Source organism: Aspergillus pseudotamarii (genome assembly GCF_009193445.1).
Source record: "Aspergillus pseudotamarii strain CBS 117625 unplaced genomic scaffold BDV38scaffold_50, whole genome shotgun sequence".
Lineage (NCBI taxonomy): Eukaryota > Fungi > Ascomycota > Eurotiomycetes > Eurotiales > Aspergillaceae > Aspergillus > Aspergillus pseudotamarii.
This window is the reverse complement of record NW_022475064.1, coordinates 222,109-239,001: the sequence shown is the minus strand read 5'-3', so window position 1 is coordinate 239,001 and position 16,893 is coordinate 222,109. Positions and strand designations below refer to the sequence as shown.

Genomic DNA, 16,893 nt, shown 5'->3' with positions numbered 1-16,893 from the left:
GGTGAAGATTTTGGCACTACTAAGATCATCAAATCGATAGTCTGTCACTAGGGTCCTGTTCTAAGTATATCTCCATATCATATGTATGCCTGTTGTAGATTTACACACACATCCAGCCGCTGACGAGGCTGCGTGGCACCCCGCCATTCATTCATACGGGAAAGCTTGAAGGCAAGCGAATATTCGGTTACTGGTCCTGAGTGGTGGCAATTTCAGGTACCTGAACCCCATCTGGATTTAATGATAACCACCAACATAACAGCATGCGGCAGTTTGAGCCGTGTTCTTATGCGAGTCAGACTTATAATATTAAGTCCGTACTCTCTTGTATGGATGAATTGAATTTGATATTCATCATATTACGGAGTTACAAGGCCCAGCGAGCAGTCCGAATATAGTCTCTCATGGTAGTCTTCAATATACTCTCTATCAGTGCTAGAGATAAATCTGATCGTTAAATGTGGTACCTTTCTCCTCTGCCCAGTACACATACATGCACCTATTATATCTTGTTAACATAATCCCTCTTACATACCTAGTGTCTAAAAGCCTCATGGGTCGAGATGTTTGTGGGGAGCCACACTAATTACAGGACCGTTACGGAGATATTATCACGTGATATACCCGCGGGACCTGATACCGCTAACCCGAGTTAGGACTAGACCTGTCTCCCTTCACGTGGGCCGTCTCCGGAGATCGAGCTACGGAAGTATTGATGGTCGTGTGTGTATCCGGTATCTATATGATGAACAGTTCTGCTTTCTATGACTCTACCCCTGTCGCGAATCAAAGCGCCCTTTCTTTATACTCGGGCTAGACTTGCGGCCAACGACTGACCTAAGCCATTGGCCGACAATGATCAAGACAACCTAAAGGACACTCCGTTGAGAAGATAACCGCAAAGCCACCCAGATACTCCGCCCTTTCGCAATGTGGCGAGACCGTACGAATTTGTAAACGATTTCTCTTAGATATTCTATATACAGCATGGTCACTGACGGAAGAACTAACGTCTCTCTCGCTCAGATATATCTCCTACCGTCAATCATTCGCGCATCATCCGGCCAAGAAGCCTCGCTATATCGGAGGATCCAATGGCTTCTCCGATTCATTATCACAGCCAGAGGAAAGCCGCAGACTTATATCGGATTCAGGAGGCCTAGATGACGATGGCGATACAATTATTGAGATGGATGTGCTTCCTCCGCGCTGGGTCGACGTGCAGGAAGAGGTGACGGAGTTACTTGCCGACATTGCGCAGAAGTCTGCCCAATTGGATAAGCTACACCAAAAACACCTTCTACCAGGATTCGGAGACGAAGAAGTAAGGAAACAAGATGAAAGTGTTATCGAGCGGCTCACGCAGGAGATCACGCGCTCCTTTCATGAATGCCAAAAGGCCGTCCAGAAGGTTGAGTTGATGGTGCGCGACGCAAAACAACAGGGTGGTGTTAGCAGCGGGGATGAGACTATGGCCAAAAATATTCAGATATCTCTGGCTGCACGTGTCCAAGAGGCTAGTGCTCGGTTCAGGAAGAAACAAAGCACATACTTAAAGAGTGAGACCGCCGCTGTGTCTCATACATGTTAGAGCTAACGGTGTTCTTGATAGAGCTGCGAGGGCTGGAGGGTGCAGCGAACCCGTTCGAACGATCTCCAACACCCATGCAGAATCCTTACACAGATCCCTCTTTGATGGAATCCGATGCAGATAAGTCATTTTCTCAGACAACTCTAATGCAAACATCACAGCGACTCAGGGGAGAGAATGATGCCGCCATCATGCAGCGAGAAAGGGAAATCAACGATATCGCCAAAGGTATCATTGAGCTATCAGACATATTCCGCGAACTACAAGCAATGGTTATCGACCAAGGTACCATGCTGGACAGGATCGACTATAATGTAGAGAAAATGAATACAGAAGTCAAAGCTGCTGATAAGGAACTTAAAGTGGTAAGTCTCGATAAGTGTCATATTGTATGTCTCACAAATGATGCTAAATAGCCGTGCTATTTATAGGCCACTAATTATCAGCGGCGTACAACGAAGCGCAAAATCCTTCTGTTATTGGTTATTCTTGTCGCAGGATTGTTCATAATACTTCTGGTCAAACCCAAACGACATGCTAGTAGTTCGCCAGCGCCTGCTCCAGAGACCCCCCAGCAAACTCCTCAATCGAACGAACAACCACCTGTTGTCTTTCCCCGAACATTCGAAACTGTCTATAGACGGAAGAGGCGCCCGTCTTTGGCTCCAGCTGCACGAAGCAAATGGGTGGATCCTGACATACACCGATAGCTCTAGCCCTTAACAGATACCATGATAGTAATTCATAATATAAGTCAAAGGAGTGTTACAATAAAGCCTACCATGTCACAACAAGGTACATGCAAGGTAAATTCTCGATACGGAACAGTAGCTACTAACCTATAACACAGAAGGTATATCAAAAAAAAATCACTGGGATATGACACCTCATGCTTTTTCTCCCCATTCTCGACATTTCAGAGATACACGGTCACCGGAAAGAGCTCCATGAGGGGTCCATTAGAAGATGACATCGAAAAGGGCCGGCCAACTAAGCTTTTCACGGAGAGCCAACTAATCTTACTTGGGAAGATTGCTTTCTTGCTGCAATAACTCGGCGACATCGGCGTCCAGATCACCACTGGCAAACTGAGCATAGTCTTCTTCCTCATGAACGACCTTGCGTTTCTTAGGATGGAGCCCATTTGGGTCATCTTGAAGACTGCTTTGAGCAGTTTCTGCTGTAAGTCCGAAGCCTGGCAACGCGAAGCCCGCAGTCAGTGCATGAGATTGAGCATGGTTTTGCGCAGCAAAATCCATCTCTTGCAGCTCATGTTTTGGCGATCCAACGGGTGTAAGAGCTTCCACGGGTGGGGGTGTAAGAGCTTCAACTTCTGGACGAGTGAGGGGTTCTCCCTCGGGGTCTTCAAGATTGACGGCCGGCGAATTTTCAGCGGATAGCCCTCTCATAATTCCATCCTCCACCTCGCGTTTCTTCGCCTCAGTCTCCGATCTTCTTTCTGATAGCTGAGTAGCCAGAGACTGCTCCTTCGCCAACGCCGAGCGATTAGTCTCAAGAAGTTTCTCAAGACCATCAATGAGTGCTATTCGCGATTTTATTACCTCAGAGACAGAGCTCTCGGCATTCGCAAGTGCCTTCAATAGCTGGCTGAGCCGCGCGGCATGTACTGGAGGTGTCGGTAAAGGGGTACTGGGGTCATGCATTTTATCGTACTCAGCATTAGCCGTCGTCGCGGATGCACCTGAGGCTACCGTAGCTTTTGATAGAGCTACTTGTAGTGGAACAAGGGGTTGAAGCTCAGAAGGCGTTGAGCCAGACGAGCTCGAGAAGAGTGACCCGCCCAGAGGCGGCTTTTTACCGATGGAGCGTGATTTATCAATCTCTGCCTGATAATCAGTGGATCACATCGATTTATGAGGCTTAGGCTGAACCAGGCTTACCATCTACGCGCGCTTCAACTGCGTCCTGAATCGGTGGCTCAAAGATCGCCCGTTGTCTCCAGACCTCTACTACTCGTCGGAGCTTCTGCTGGATGTCATTCGAAGCACCTTTGTACGCAGTAGCCGTCGCCTCTGCGATAATCTTCATTATATTAACCCAAATCCCCGTAATATTTGCTGTTGAACTCACTGGTGAGAATGCTATCAAGAAATCCTCTTTCCGTCGTGCTCTTGATTGTTGCGCAACCTCTAAAGCCTGCATTAGCGCCTAAACGGATCTGAATACTAGGCAACGCCGTCACTATACCGTTTGCAAGATATATCAGATTCAATCGCTTTGGCGCAGGGGAGTCGCGAAGTTTTTGTAGCCAAAGTTGCGCAGTACGCTCAGCATGTCGCCTAGTATAAGACAAAGATGTTAAACAATACCAACGATTATAGCCAGCTGTGTAGTTACCTGTGGAACATAACCCATTGCGCAACTGTGACAATACCCTCCTGGGTTTCATTGAGGGCAGAAAGCTTCGCTTTCACAGCATCGTCTGTATAGGCCATACTGTAACTATGACAGGAATCGGGTTGAAGCAATTGATCCTTTGTTTTGGTAATAAATGAAGCTTAGTGAGAAAGAGGTCTTGCTACAACTGCTGATATCGTCACTGATTGTTTTGCGATGCGAACAGTACCAATCTTTGATATTAGAACAAGTCAATGTAATACATAAGCAATGAGAACAATGGCCAAGTGGCAATATGCTCTGAATTAAGACGGATGTGGAGGTGTTTTGTTACCAAGAAGTACTCTGTGAAGCTCCGTTACACCTTCCTCAGCTTCACTCACCGCCTTGAACGGCAGAATCATCCCCCCGGGAGACAATCAACACCCCATCTGTACCGCTTCGAGACGCCAGCTGGACCATCACATTCCCGTCAACTTCCCCTTACCATCTCCCTTAATCAAGAGGTCATTGTACACTTAGAACAGGCTCTGGCAGACTCACAACTACCATGGCCGATCGATTCCCCTCATTAGAAGACTTCTCCGCTGGTCAGGATCCCACATGCAATCCCTCCATTCCAAGTATGTATGTACTAACCGTTACCTAGGCCAGACTGAAGTCGTGGAGACCAACGGCACGGATGCCGATGACTTCCTAGCCCGCGAGCGAGCTGTTCTAGGTGACGATGCAGAGCAGTTTGCTACCCCTCAAGACCATGTTGCTACCACCGAAGATGTAAATGCTGGCGATGACGATCTACTGGGCGGTGCGGAGGACGCTCCAGCTGGCGCAGCCCCCGAGATCTCCGGATTTGAATCTTCTTTCCCAGCTATTGAGACACAGAATGAGGTACGGATGTGAGCGCTGATGTCGTCACGTCAGACTGTTTAATTGACATGTATTTCCTTGAGCAGCAAGTTGCGCCTGGCGGCATGATCACTGGAACCGGCGCTCCCTTCCCTCCCACGGGCTTCTCGAGCTACCAAATCCCGGAGGAGGAATCCGAGCCTGTTAGGTATGTGTCATGAATTCCAATCTACGATTGTCGTACATTGGCCGTACCAGCCGACGACGACGTACTTTCCATTCCTCCGACGCTAACTTGCGAACTTCTCTAGGGAATGGCGCGAAAGACGAGATGCGGACATTGCACGCCGTGCGGAGATCTCCGAAGAAAAGAAGCAAGCGACTATTAAGAAGGCCCAAGAAGATATCGATGACTTTTACGTTTCCTACAACAATAAGACCGATAAGCTGCATGCTCAGACTCGTGCGGATGCCGAACAGTTCCTCGCCAATCGCGAAGACACTTCCTCCGGAGGTACCAGCTGGGATCGTATCGCAAAACTTGTTGATGTCTCTGGGAAGGGCGCCAAGGGTGGTGCAAATGGATCTGGCAAGGAGCGTTTCCGTCAGCTGTTGGTCGATCTGAAGAAGGATGAGAATGCCCCCGGTGCCAGTGGCATCTAGATCTTGTTTGCATTACAATGCATTTATTATGACTTTATTATCATATCCTCCTTGCCAGGTGCATAGCACTCTTTTCTCGATCCAGATACTCCTTTACACACGTTCTCTTCCTCGGATACTCAATTACGGTTGCGTTTTGTTCTTTATTTTCTTTCAACCGTGTTTTTCTATTGGAACTTTTACTTCTTGAAACTTATGTAGGTAGATAATATGCAATTTGTTCCGTACAACCCGTACATAGGCTGCTGATATACCGGTATACCCCCAATACGCCGCACGTCAAAATTGAATACATTGTTAAGTGAGCCCTTGGACGACTCAGGAATGGTTAATTAATATATTTACAAAGTCCAGCCCAATCAAATTGTACAGAGAGATGCGCTGCAAATTAAACATGTAGTAGTGGTTAGACAATGCATCATTTTTGAACCATGCAGAAACATATACACGTCATTGAAGTCGACCAGTCTCCCCCATAATCTCTTTAGTCAAGTTCAGTAATGTCACCACCGGGCTCTCCCACTTCCTCAATCTTATTCTCCTTTTTGTTTTCGGCTTCGATCTCTTCCAACTTTTTCCGACCTTCTTCTGTGGTGGCATCCACAATACCCTCCTCGAGGCTGAGCATACCGCTTTGCCCAAGCTTCTCCACAACGTCTTCCGCCTCCTCGACACTCATCTTGCCGAGGACCTTATTGACCTCATCCAGAGATTCAGAGCTCAATGCCTGTTGCAAGTCCTTCGAAAATGATTCAAAAATCTTGCGTGCTTCGACTTCGACAGGTTCGCTGCTCTCTGCAGCAGGGATGTTGATGGTGATCTTAGTATTGGGATCAACCGCATGAAGCTGGATCTGCTCAACACCAGCAGGGTCGTTGGATGCAGAGCCATCCTTGGCAAGTTCTGTTGCACGGGTCTTAATCTTATTGTAGGTTTCATTGACGTCGTTTCGGAAAAGCGTTGATGCTTGATGATCTTTCGTCGTGATACTGCACGCCAGTCCATGTTAGCTGTCTAATGACCCACGCTCCCTAGATGGAAAAGGGCAACATACCGCTTAAAGAAGAGGGAAATGCCATCACGGCCCAAGGAGCGGCAATACTGCAGCAGTAGGCCGTGGTGAACGCATGTACGAGCATAGTCATCTTTACCTTCCATTTGGCTATTGAATGCTTCGACTAGTAGACCATCCGTTTCCTTCTCTGCGACGATTTCTGGGTGCTCAGAAATGAACTGAAGCAATGTGCGGTAGTCGTTACGGCTGATTTTTGAAAACCGTTTGGCCAGATCACTAGCCTTCATGTTTTCTGGGTCCTCTTCCTCTTCATCAGCGGTAGCCTTTTGCGATGAAGACCCCGATACCGCAGTAGGGTTCAGCAGCTCAACGGATTCCACCTTCTTGGTTTCAGTTTCTTTGCCTTTGGAATCGTTCTTGGCGACAAAGGAGGTGTCGAAGCCGGTATGTATCTGATCACTTGTAATTTTGCTGCTTTCTTCCTTCTCAAGTTCTGCGAGCTTCACCAGCAATTCCTTCTGCAAGCCCTGTACTTTGTCCTTGTGTCCCTGCACACCCTTGATGTATGCTTTGAGAAGGTTGTCGGAACTGACCTCGCCAATTTCCTTCTTAACCTGATCCACCAGCGAGCTCATCATTTGAGAATACTTTGGTTGTTCTTTCTCATGCGTGTATACACCAGCTGGTGGGGCAGGGGGTTGATCTTCTGACGGATTGCTTGCCGATTCCATGAGAACCTGGAAAACCACTTCTTCAGGGTTCTTTGAGGAACCCTCATGTTGTTGGAGTGACTTCAGGAGTTGGTCTATGCGGGAAAGAAGTCCGTCGTTGATGATACGCTCGTACTTTAGAGTTTCAATTTCATGGCGGCGTTGCATGCGCTGCTGATGAATCTGAGCCTGTTTGGCACGGATGAAGGAGCGCTTGTCGACATTAGGGTGTACTTCGATGTCTGAATCATCAGACAGCTCGAGCGCATCCCATTTGCTGTAATCGAGCACCATCTTGAACAATCTCGACAGGAGGGGTAATGCAAGTGGGGTAAATGCTAGATGAAGTAGCAGATACTAGAGAGAGAAAAAAAAATTGTGTTCGAACTATATAAGAGAGATCGGCCAGAGACGCTTGTAGCTCGTCAAGTTAAATGGAGAACATTACCAGTGACTATATAGAAGTTCAACAAAATAGGCTCCAAACAAAAGTAGCCTCCAAATCGAGCTCCCCATCGAAAGCTCTCGATCAGCTTCGATGGCTGCGGAACCGTCCCGAGCGGTGTCGGATGGCAGAACAAACGCCGATTGCGTCTTCCGTCGATGCGGCGATTATCGGGCTGATTTCACGCGGCGTTCCAGCTGCAGCTGACTAGTACCTACTGTACTCCGACACCCGTGTTGATTTGCGAAGCGGACATTGGCTTCTGCATTGTCATGAATACGACTGTATTTTTGTTTGTCTAATGAGGATATGGCACCCTATTCTCTCTCATGACATCCTTCTAGTTAGCCGTCCGATTCCGCTTTTCTTCACATTTCCGAAATGCGCGGAGTCCGGGTGCTTGGGGCTTGGACTCCAGTAGTCACCGCGAGGCAGTGTATTCAGCCAAGAGGGAGCATTCTCAGGGAGCTTTACCTTGGAGTTCAGGCACATACATATGTGACTGGAGTCTACAGTGGCCAAAGCCGACAGTTTTCGGGAGTCTCGGCTCCATTGTGCAACAGAACTAGCAACTACCGTGTCCAACACCCTACGAGTTTGCTGCAGAACAATGTTCTAAGTCGTGTCTTTCCTCAGTCGCGACCCTCGCACGACTTACGGTCTTTCTCCTCTACGCACCGGTATCTGGAATCCAAGTCAACTGCCCAATCGACGAATACTCCTCAGGCGAACAATACACCCAACGGAAAGGAGGATGAAGAAGTAGACAAAGGCTTCGAACTATCTGAACGGGCAGCGCAAGCAGCAAAAATTAATCTCAGCGCAAAGCTGGCTAAAGACGGTGCATCGGGAAAGAAATCAGGGTTTAAAGAAATATGGAGACTTCTATCCATTGCACGGCCAGAGGCCAAGAAGCTCGGGTTTGCTTTCTTCTTTTTGCTGGTTTCGTCATCCATCACCATGTCAATTCCCTTTTCTATTGGGAAGATCATGGACGCAGCGACAAAGTCTGCTACCGAAGGGGGCAGTGAACTCTTTGGTCTTAGTCTACCAATGTTCTATGGAGCTTTGGCCGGAGTCCTCACCTTGGGCGCTGCTGCAAACTATGGCCGCATTATTATTCTGCGCATTGTTGGTGAACGCATCGTTGCTAGACTTCGTTCGAAACTCTTCCGTCAGACGTTCATCCAGGATGCAGAGTTTTTCGACGCAAACCGAGTTGGTGATTTGATCTCTCGACTTAGTTCGGATACAATTATTGTCGGAAAGAGCATTACGCAGAATTTGTCCGACGGCTTGCGGGCAGCAGTGAGCGGCGCAGCAGGCTTCGGATTGATGGCTTATGTCAGTCTTAAGCTCTCCAGCATTCTGGCTCTATTGCTTCCTCCCATTGGCCTTGGAGCTTTCTTCTATGGAAGGGCAATTCGCAACTTGAGTCGCAAGATCCAAAGGAACCTAGGAGACTTAACTAAGATTGCCGAAGAGCGTTTGGGCAATGTGAAAACGAGTCAGTCCTTTGCAGGTGAAGTTATTGAGGTTAACAGGTACAACAACCAAGTGCGGAAGATCTTCGAGCTCGGCAAAAGAGAATCGGTGATTAGTGCGACTTTTTTCAGTTCCGTATGTACATGGCACTCTGATCTACATATTTCGGAATTCTAACTATTTGCAGACCGGTTTTATGGGCAATATGACGATTTTGGCACTCCTTTACGTTGGAGGAGGAATGGTTCGGTCTGGTGCTATCAGTATTGGAGAGCTGACTTCATTCCTGATGTATACAGCCTATGCAGGTTCTAGCATGTTTGGTCTGTCTAGTTTCTACTCCGAACTGATGAAGGGTGTTGGCGCGGCTAGCCGGCTTTTCGAATTGCAGGACCGCAAGCCGACGATATCTCCAACCAAGGGTACAAAGGTTGTCTCTGCTCGTGGGCCCATTCGCTTTGAGAATGTATCGTTTAGCTACCCCACTCGTCCTGCTGTTCCCATCTTCACAGACCTGAATTTCGAGATTCCCCAGGGAACCAATGTTGCCATCGTTGGACCTTCGGGAGGAGGCAAATCTACCATTGCTTCCATTTTGCTTCGATTCTATCTTCCCACCAAGGGCAGGGTTCTGATCGATGGAAAGGATATCGGTGAGATGAATGCTAAATCTCTTCGGAGAAAGATTGGCATTGTGTCTCAAGAGCCCGTTCTTTTCTCGGGCTCTATCGCAGAGAACATCTCATACGGGAGCCCGCAGGCAACAAGGTCTGCGATTGTCGCAGCTGCCAGAAAGGCGAACTGCCAGTTCATTAGTGATTTCGTAAGTATCGATCAAAAGTATATATTTTTCGATTGCGTCTGACATTCTATAGCCTGATGGCCTCGACACTCAAGTGGGTCCTCGAGGAGCTCAGCTCTCCGGTGGACAGAAGCAACGCATTGCTATTGCCCGTGCACTAATTAAAGACCCTGATATCTTAATTCTCGATGAAGCGACTTCTGCTCTTGACGCAGAGTCCGAGACTTTAGTTAACAGTGCCCTGGCTGCCTTGCTCCGCGGGAACAACACGACAATCAGCATAGCGCATCGGCTCTCCACCATCAAGCGGTCCGACACTATCATCGTCCTCGGCCCCGACGGTAAGGTCGCCGAACATGGTTCGTACGAAGAGCTCAGCTCTCGCCCTGACGGTGCCTTCACAAAGTTGATGGAATGGCAAATGAGCGGTGGCGATGTCTCTCAGCCTCCGACGGACGCTCCTGTCAGTCCTTTGACCCAAGAAAAATTGTGGCAGATGCAAGAAGAGGAGCAGGAAGCTGGCGCTGAGGAAGCAGCCTCCAGACAAGGCGAGCAACAGAAGAACGAGTAACTGTCATTACAAAAAGCCTACCTTGTTTAAGGGTAGCTTGTCCATTCCCTCCGCGGGTTCGTTTCCTATTCACTGTAGAGATTTTTTTTTTGTTCACCCAGTTACTTATACGCTTACCTCTTGGATGGTTAGATTGATCAACTATCGCGGATGTATCTATACCTTTTGATTTTACTGTTTGAAACTGATGGGACTTGCATATTCTTACATATTGAGCAGTTAGACAAGTGGGATAGAGAAAAACAATACACATCTCCGCTTACTATCAACAAAGAGGACAATATTCGATATAGGCTATAGCATTAAGCGTAATAGGACCTTCTTACATTGGCCCCTTGACTCCTGTAACTTCCGCATTGGATAATAGATCTGTCAGATCGACCATTCTTCCTGTGGACCAAATTTCGAGTGGTATAGTCTCGTTCCAAGTATATAAACATAAGTCATAGCGACCATTCAGTAGAGAAATCAGGGTCCTTTGCTCATAGTCTAGTTGTACTTGAAAGGTAACCCAAGCACGGCCCAGAATATGGACCTTCCTCTAAAAGGCCACTCAAACCAAGTTAAGCCATGAACCCTGCTGTAATTCAGGCTCCCCATCGATATTGCCAGGCGCAAAGAATCCCCACAAGGAATTGCCAAAAAGATATATAACTATGGTCCAGTCTCAAAAGGCCAAGGACGCATCAAATGATCAACAGCGGGTCAACGTGACCTCAACCGAGCGGCTCGGCAGGTGACCTGCTTATTACCGATCACCCCGGTCGTAGATCCAACTCCCTTCCAACATCATCCTTAACTGCAGGTTTCCCAGGTTGATCATGGATTGATTGATCCCATCTTAAGTCCCGGTTCTATTCTCAGAAAGGGACTCATATCACACCATAACAAAAAGCAATGGATCGCTTTCAGAGATGGATCTCTCCCCGGGCGGAATATGAGCCTCTCGAGCATCCTCCGCAGGACGATGAGGATCGCCACTTAATATCTTCTCAGACACTACCAGAGCCGCGTTTCTCGAGGTTTGAATATGGAGTATTCTTCCTCCTTGGGGTTTCCATGCTCTGGGCATGGTACGTCTTACCTAACAACAGCTTTCTAGCGCCCAGATGGTTATTCCGGAGTATACGCGATGCTGACCAGATTGCGCCATAGGAACATGTTTCTCGCCGCTGCACCGTATTTCTACCATCGCTTCAGCTCGGATGAGTGGGCAGCGGCTCACTACCAGTCTTCTATTCTCATTGTGTCGACTGTCTCAAATTTGGGCTCATCGTTCACTCTCGCGAAGATGCAGAAACTGATGTCATACCCGAAACAGATCACAGTTTCGCTGCTGATCAATATCGTGATCTTCACATTGCTCGCACTATCTACCGGTCTTCTAAAGAATGCTTCCATTGTATTATATTTTAGCTTCCTGATGCTTATGGTATTCGGAACCAGTTTGGCGGCCGGGATGAATCAGGTGGGCGTTTTTGCATATGTCTCCGGTTTTGGGAGACCGGAATATACTCAAGCTATTATGGCAGGTCAAGGCCTAGCAGGAGTCCTGCCCTGCATCGTGCAGATACTCTCTGTTTTGGCGGTCCCAGAGCAAACAGGGAAACAGAAAGTCCCACAAGAGTCGTCCAAATCGGCATTCTTGTACTTCATAACTTCCACATTTGTATCTCTATCGGCACTGGTTGCCTTCGGGTCCCTTGCTAAGCGACGGTCGAACACTATGTACGAAATCGCGCCGAGTTCACCTGACGCTGCTTCTGACCACACGGATCGCAAGACTGTCAGCCTCTGGGGTCTTTTCAAAAAGCTTCCTTTCATGGCTCTTGCACTTTTTCTCTGTTTTGCTATCACTATGATGTTTCCTGTCTTCACGGCAAAGATTGAGTCAGTTCGGGACCCTCAGGGTAGTTCCCGTTTATTCCAACCAGCTGTTTTCATCCCGCTGGCGTTCTTATTCTGGAATGTAGGCGACTTGGCTGGAAGGATGTCAGTCCTTATTCCCCAATTATCATTAACCCACCGGCCTTTTGCTTTGTTTATCCTTGCAATTGCTCGCATGGGATTCCTCCCCCTTTATCTTCTATGTAACATACGCGGTCGGGAGGCCGTCGTGAAGAGCGATTTCTTCTATCTATTCGTTGTGCAATTGCTTTTCGGCATTAGCAATGGTTATATTGGAAGCAGCTGTATGATGGGTGCTGGTCAATGGGTTCCTGAAGAGGATCGCGAGTCGGCGGGTGGTTTTATGAGCTTAATGCTGGTAGGAGGCTTAGCTGCTGGCAGTCTGTTGAGCTTCTTTCTTTCCAGTGTGTGACCTTGGATACCTGCATTTGGTTTCTCGTTCACCCAGTCTGTGGGCTATGACATTTAGCAGTCTACACATATATATTATAGAAAGGGCTAGTATAGCATTAGACTGCAACAATAGAGCAAAGCATAGTAACATGTATTTGTCTTTTAACATGTTTTAGGCGGCCATTCTTCCACCACAATACGGCAAGGAACAAGTGGTGCTGATCCTAAAGCTTCGAATCTACTGCATGAGACCGAACAGCGTGGAGCTGGAACTCATGGTTTTAGTCTCAAACATCTCTGTTGGCAGAATACAAAGCACTATTTTGAAGCTTTGTAACGGTATGTGCCTGCTTTACAAAAACAAATTCATAATATCACAGGATTAACTCCAACAGTATGACCTACCATCTCCCGGTGCTCAAATCACAACATCATTATTCTGCGCCGCAGGCTGTCACGTCCACAACACTCAAGCCCTAAGTATCAGACCAACCCAAAAACATAAGCCAACTTCAACGAATCCCATAACGCCTCATTCTCCTTCAAATCACAATCAAACAACTTCTGATACCTCACCCGATCTTCATGATTCAAATCAAACCCCCTTGCCCTCCGACAACACCCACACTCAATCGTACAATGCCCCAACCGAATCCTCTTCTCCGTATCCCTCGCCCTTTCACAACACCCACAACTCCTCCCACAACACCCTCCCCTTCCCGCACAATCATCCCTCAAATACCCCAACAGATACCACTCCGGATTACTCCTCCAGGTAGCATACGCCCTCTGCAACGGCCCAGGCGGAACAGACGCCTCCCGCCGGTAAAACTCCCGCTCCAGATGCCAGTACTTCCTCGCCAGGTCCTCGAGCTCCATTTGCCATTTGGCCAGCTGTGCACGTTGCTCGGACGTTAGTGGCTGCTGGTCAGCCGAGGTCAGCACTTTGATCTCCTCTCGGAGATAGATCTCGCGTTGCCCGATTTCCCTTAGGTGGGTGTCCATCTTGATTATGTCCTTGGCCCATTCTGGATCGATTTTGGTTTTTTGGGGGCCGTGTGCGTGTTGGACGTGACGGATGTGTTGGGCCCAGGTTGGTTTGCCTAGTTTTATGAGGAGTTTTTCGAATTTGGAGGTCATTGTTGTTGGTGGTTAGGTTATTGGAGGTATTCTGGGGTGCTCTGGAGGGGGTTTGGATATCGGTGATAGTACCGTGGGGTCGCGGTGGCTTTCTGTTCCGATGCAATGTCATGCATACTTCAGTATTAGAGAGTTTCTGATATGGAGGGGAGGCCGGGAGGGGGAGAGGGGAATTGCTTGAACTTCGTCATATTCTGGCCTAGCACTTGAAATGGGAGTATGTACTTAAAATCTGCTAATCCTTGGGAAGATAATGTAATTGGTATTGTAAAAATCAACATTCCCAGTAAACGCCATGCATGCTAAGCCGTCTATATATGTCCCCGGTAACACCAAAAATGAAAAGTGAATCATTTGACGCCTCCATTATGCATAGATTAAAGTCAGAAAAAGTCTTTCTCATCCAGCCACTGAGAGTCAATCGCATAGGCTACCAAGTCGGCAGCACAGCACATGTCCTCATGTCCGTGCTCAAGATGAAGAAGGTCCAGAACAGTATGTAGTCTATCCTCAAGTGTTGTTTTCAGTTCGGAAACTGGCTTCTGCGTATCTTGTGTACTCTTAATTGTATTGACTTTGTCCTTTTTTGCCGATTTGGCTGTTTGCTTCTTAAGACCCTTGTTAGGCGAACACTGTGCGAGTGGCTGTCGTGGTGCCGGAAGCGAGACCTCCGGCTTCCTATTCTTGAGCAAAGACTTAAGCAAAAAGAGAAGCCAGACAAGGTTAGTGCGTGGCGCATAATCGGCCCAGATGCCGGGAACATCGAGCATCTTCTCTGTCTCGAGAGGGTTTCCGTTGTAAAGCTGAGCACGCATACTGTTGGGCGTTAGCGGACAGTGTTTGAAGCCTCCTCTCTATCAGGCAACACTCACTATCTATAAGTATCTCGCAGCATAGCTTCATCCTCATCACGCCCAATAGCATCGAAGATCTGTTTTTTATCGAGATCCGACGATGCTACTTCGACAACCTCTCCTGACTCCTCAACGCGCAGTTCCGCGCGAGAAAGTGAATAGTCAATAATCGTAGTCTCCAGGGTGCTCAAGCCAAATCCGCTTGAGTATGACTGACTCATTACTTCGAGGTCTGTAGGAGGGTTCATACAACCATCTGGCCGAGTGCTTCTAATACAGACATTTCCAAGATGGAGATCTCGATGCTAAATACGTGTCAATACTATTCGGTCTCCAGGGCTTCTTATATTGAGACTTACCTCGAATTGCGCATACTCTTCAGCACGGGCGAGAGCCATTGCGACTCCCCAAAAGATATCGTAGATCTGGAAAGTTGATGACCAAGCAAATTTTTCAAGCTCACAGCCAGCATCGTCCATTTCCACGATAGCCCACAATTGTGAATCAGGGTACGCTCTCTTACTGGATGGATTAGGATTCAAACAATCATCTTTGGTCTTCTTGTAGTGGTCCCAAGCATTCTGGAAGGACTCTGGGAATCGACCTTGGACCACATGGATCTCTCGAAAGCGAGCAAATCCGGGGATTGGGTCCAAATATTTGAGCATCTTGACTTCAGACACAATTTCTGCGATGCTGGTAAACTTTTTCGAGCCAGGTCCACTCTGAGCGCGTAAAGGTACAACTTTGAACACATTGTCACCGTATGCTTTTAGGCGAGCAAGCTTGGATCTAGACATTTCCTTCTTGCACATCTCTTCGCGCAGACGGAGCTTATAAACCTCTCCGTACGAACCTTCTGCGATCTTCACTACCTCCAGCAAATTTCCGGCACGAGCAGCCCAGGAGCCAAATTTTTGGACGCCCTGTGCCGCAACCGGCGATAAGGCCTCGTTCAAGATGCGACGAACGTATTCATTTACTTTATCATCCATCACACACCCAGATGACAAACGAGGCTGGACTTTGTTCCTCCTTGCTCGTCTCTCGCCCTGCCTCTCACTTTCTGCGCTGCATTTATTCTCTTCTTGCCTTTTTTGATCCCCATGTTGCTCTTGTTTCTCGTGTTCTTCTTGGGGTTTTGGCGCTACGGTTCTCGAGCAGATTCTGACTTCCACCATCGTCTCGTATTTCTTCCGTTGTCTAGGGACACTGTCCGGAGGGCTCTCCTCGGTGGGCTCTTCGTCATCTTGCAATTCAGTTGACACGACCTCGGGTTTATTCACTGGCAATGCAGATTGAGTATGGCCTGTTTGCTCAACGGGGATAATTGGGTCGTCGGGTGTGTCTTCGTTTTTCTGAGATGGGGTCGCTTCGCTTAATTTAACCTCAGCTAACTGAACTTGGATACGATCCACGGCTTCCTCAACGACCTTCGAAGTTGTCTCCTCTACCAGTTTTGCCGGACTTCTCTGTTCGAACACAGCTCGTGGGGCATCCGCTCTTCGCTTTCCATATACTCGTTTCGGCGCAGCAGTGTGTGTCTTGGTCCTCAGTTTGGGTGTACGATCGCCTGTAAAGGCGGGCGTAAAAGTCGACGACATCGCTGTCTGTTAAGTCGAAATCAGCCCGTGAAACGTTGATTCTATCCTTCAGGTCTCAATCGAGAGAGTAATCGTTCAAAACAGCTTCATTAGGGGTTGGCGGAGGCCCTATTGATCTATTTCCGTAAAGGGCCTAGCCTGTCAGTTGCTCTGGTGAACGCGGCATTATGTAATGACCCTTTGGTTCAGCCAATCATCGTTGATCAACATCATCCACCGGTCTTCCAAGGCAGTTAAGGCACTAATGAGGCACCCTGCGGCAATGAAATGACAGCATTTAGGTGTACAACTTATCTTTCAATAGAGTCAACGAACGGAATTTAGCGTGAAACTCCCGATTCACATCGTAATCACTCATTCTCTTTAGCTTAAGCTGTCAAGGATACGTTGTCCGCCCAAAGCCCAAGGGACAATACAAAAGGGGGACTAATCTACGGAGTAGACGATATATATTATTACCACTAATATACAATATGGCATCCACAGATCACCTAGTTGCAATTAA

The 16,893-nt window shown here is 47.9% G+C and overlaps 8 protein-coding genes across 8 annotated transcripts; 4 read left to right on the top strand and 4 right to left on the bottom strand.

The window, feature by feature from the left end:
• Positions 1-259: 259 nt before the first annotated feature.
• BDV38DRAFT_254275 (t-SNARE syntaxin TLG2) lies at positions 260-2,315 on the top strand. The gene is made up of 5 exons (XM_032055311.1): positions 260-460; positions 540-953; positions 1,027-1,559; positions 1,613-1,956; positions 2,023-2,315. The coding sequence occupies exons 2-5, from the start codon at positions 931-933 to the stop codon at positions 2,299-2,301; spliced, it is 1,179 nt and encodes a 392-aa protein (XP_031910863.1). The 5' UTR covers positions 260-460; positions 540-930; the 3' UTR covers positions 2,302-2,315.
• Positions 2,316-2,330: 15 nt separating this feature from the next.
• BDV38DRAFT_155358 (CTD-interacting domain-containing protein) lies at positions 2,331-4,299 on the bottom strand. The gene is made up of 5 exons (XM_032051704.1): positions 3,950-4,299; positions 3,800-3,891; positions 3,683-3,741; positions 3,493-3,634; positions 2,331-3,434 (listed from the first exon to the last, which is right to left on the bottom strand). Exons 1-5 carry the CDS (start codon positions 4,045-4,047, stop codon positions 2,611-2,613), a joined length of 1,215 nt encoding a protein of 404 aa, XP_031910862.1. The 5' UTR covers positions 4,048-4,299; the 3' UTR covers positions 2,331-2,610.
• A 76-nt stretch (positions 4,300-4,375) lies between these two features.
• On the top strand, positions 4,376-5,723 carry BDV38DRAFT_155468 (clathrin light chain CLC1). The gene is made up of 4 exons (XM_032051705.1): positions 4,376-4,539; positions 4,599-4,840; positions 4,906-5,006; positions 5,110-5,723. The coding sequence occupies exons 1-4, from the start codon at positions 4,500-4,502 to the stop codon at positions 5,459-5,461; spliced, it is 735 nt and encodes a 244-aa protein (XP_031910861.1). The 5' UTR covers positions 4,376-4,499; the 3' UTR covers positions 5,462-5,723.
• BDV38DRAFT_254269 (Hsp90 co-chaperone CDC37) lies at positions 5,652-7,627 on the bottom strand. The gene is made up of 2 exons (XM_032055310.1): positions 6,516-7,627; positions 5,652-6,450 (listed from the first exon to the last, which is right to left on the bottom strand). The coding sequence occupies exons 1-2, from the start codon at positions 7,478-7,480 to the stop codon at positions 5,946-5,948; spliced, it is 1,470 nt and encodes a 489-aa protein (XP_031910860.1). The 5' UTR covers positions 7,481-7,627; the 3' UTR covers positions 5,652-5,945.
• Positions 7,628-8,012: 385 nt separating this feature from the next.
• mdr2 (ATP-binding cassette permease mdr2) lies at positions 8,013-10,489 on the top strand (the record flags this gene model as incomplete). The annotated part of the gene is made up of 3 exons (XM_032057659.1): positions 8,013-9,251; positions 9,304-9,939; positions 9,992-10,489. The coding sequence occupies 3 exons, from the start codon at positions 8,013-8,015 to the stop codon at positions 10,487-10,489; spliced, it is 2,373 nt and encodes a 790-aa protein (XP_031910859.1).
• An 897-nt stretch (positions 10,490-11,386) lies between these two features.
• On the top strand, positions 11,387-12,809 carry BDV38DRAFT_273337 (nucleoside transmembrane transporter FUN26; the record flags this gene model as incomplete). The annotated part of the gene is made up of 2 exons (XM_032057658.1): positions 11,387-11,562; positions 11,645-12,809. The coding sequence occupies 2 exons, from the start codon at positions 11,387-11,389 to the stop codon at positions 12,807-12,809; spliced, it is 1,341 nt and encodes a 446-aa protein (XP_031910858.1).
• A 232-nt stretch (positions 12,810-13,041) lies between these two features.
• On the bottom strand, positions 13,042-14,110 carry BDV38DRAFT_155350 (uncharacterized protein). The gene has a single exon (XM_032051703.1). It carries the CDS (start codon positions 13,928-13,930, stop codon positions 13,274-13,276), a length of 657 nt encoding a protein of 218 aa, XP_031910857.1. The 5' UTR covers positions 13,931-14,110; the 3' UTR covers positions 13,042-13,273.
• A 203-nt stretch (positions 14,111-14,313) lies between these two features.
• BDV38DRAFT_285564 (uncharacterized protein) lies at positions 14,314-16,388 on the bottom strand (the record flags this gene model as incomplete). The annotated part of the gene is made up of 3 exons (XM_032060513.1): positions 14,314-14,746; positions 14,803-15,089; positions 15,144-16,388. The coding sequence occupies 3 exons, from the start codon at positions 16,386-16,388 to the stop codon at positions 14,314-14,316; spliced, it is 1,965 nt and encodes a 654-aa protein (XP_031910856.1).
• Between the last annotated feature and the right edge of the window lie 505 nt (positions 16,389-16,893).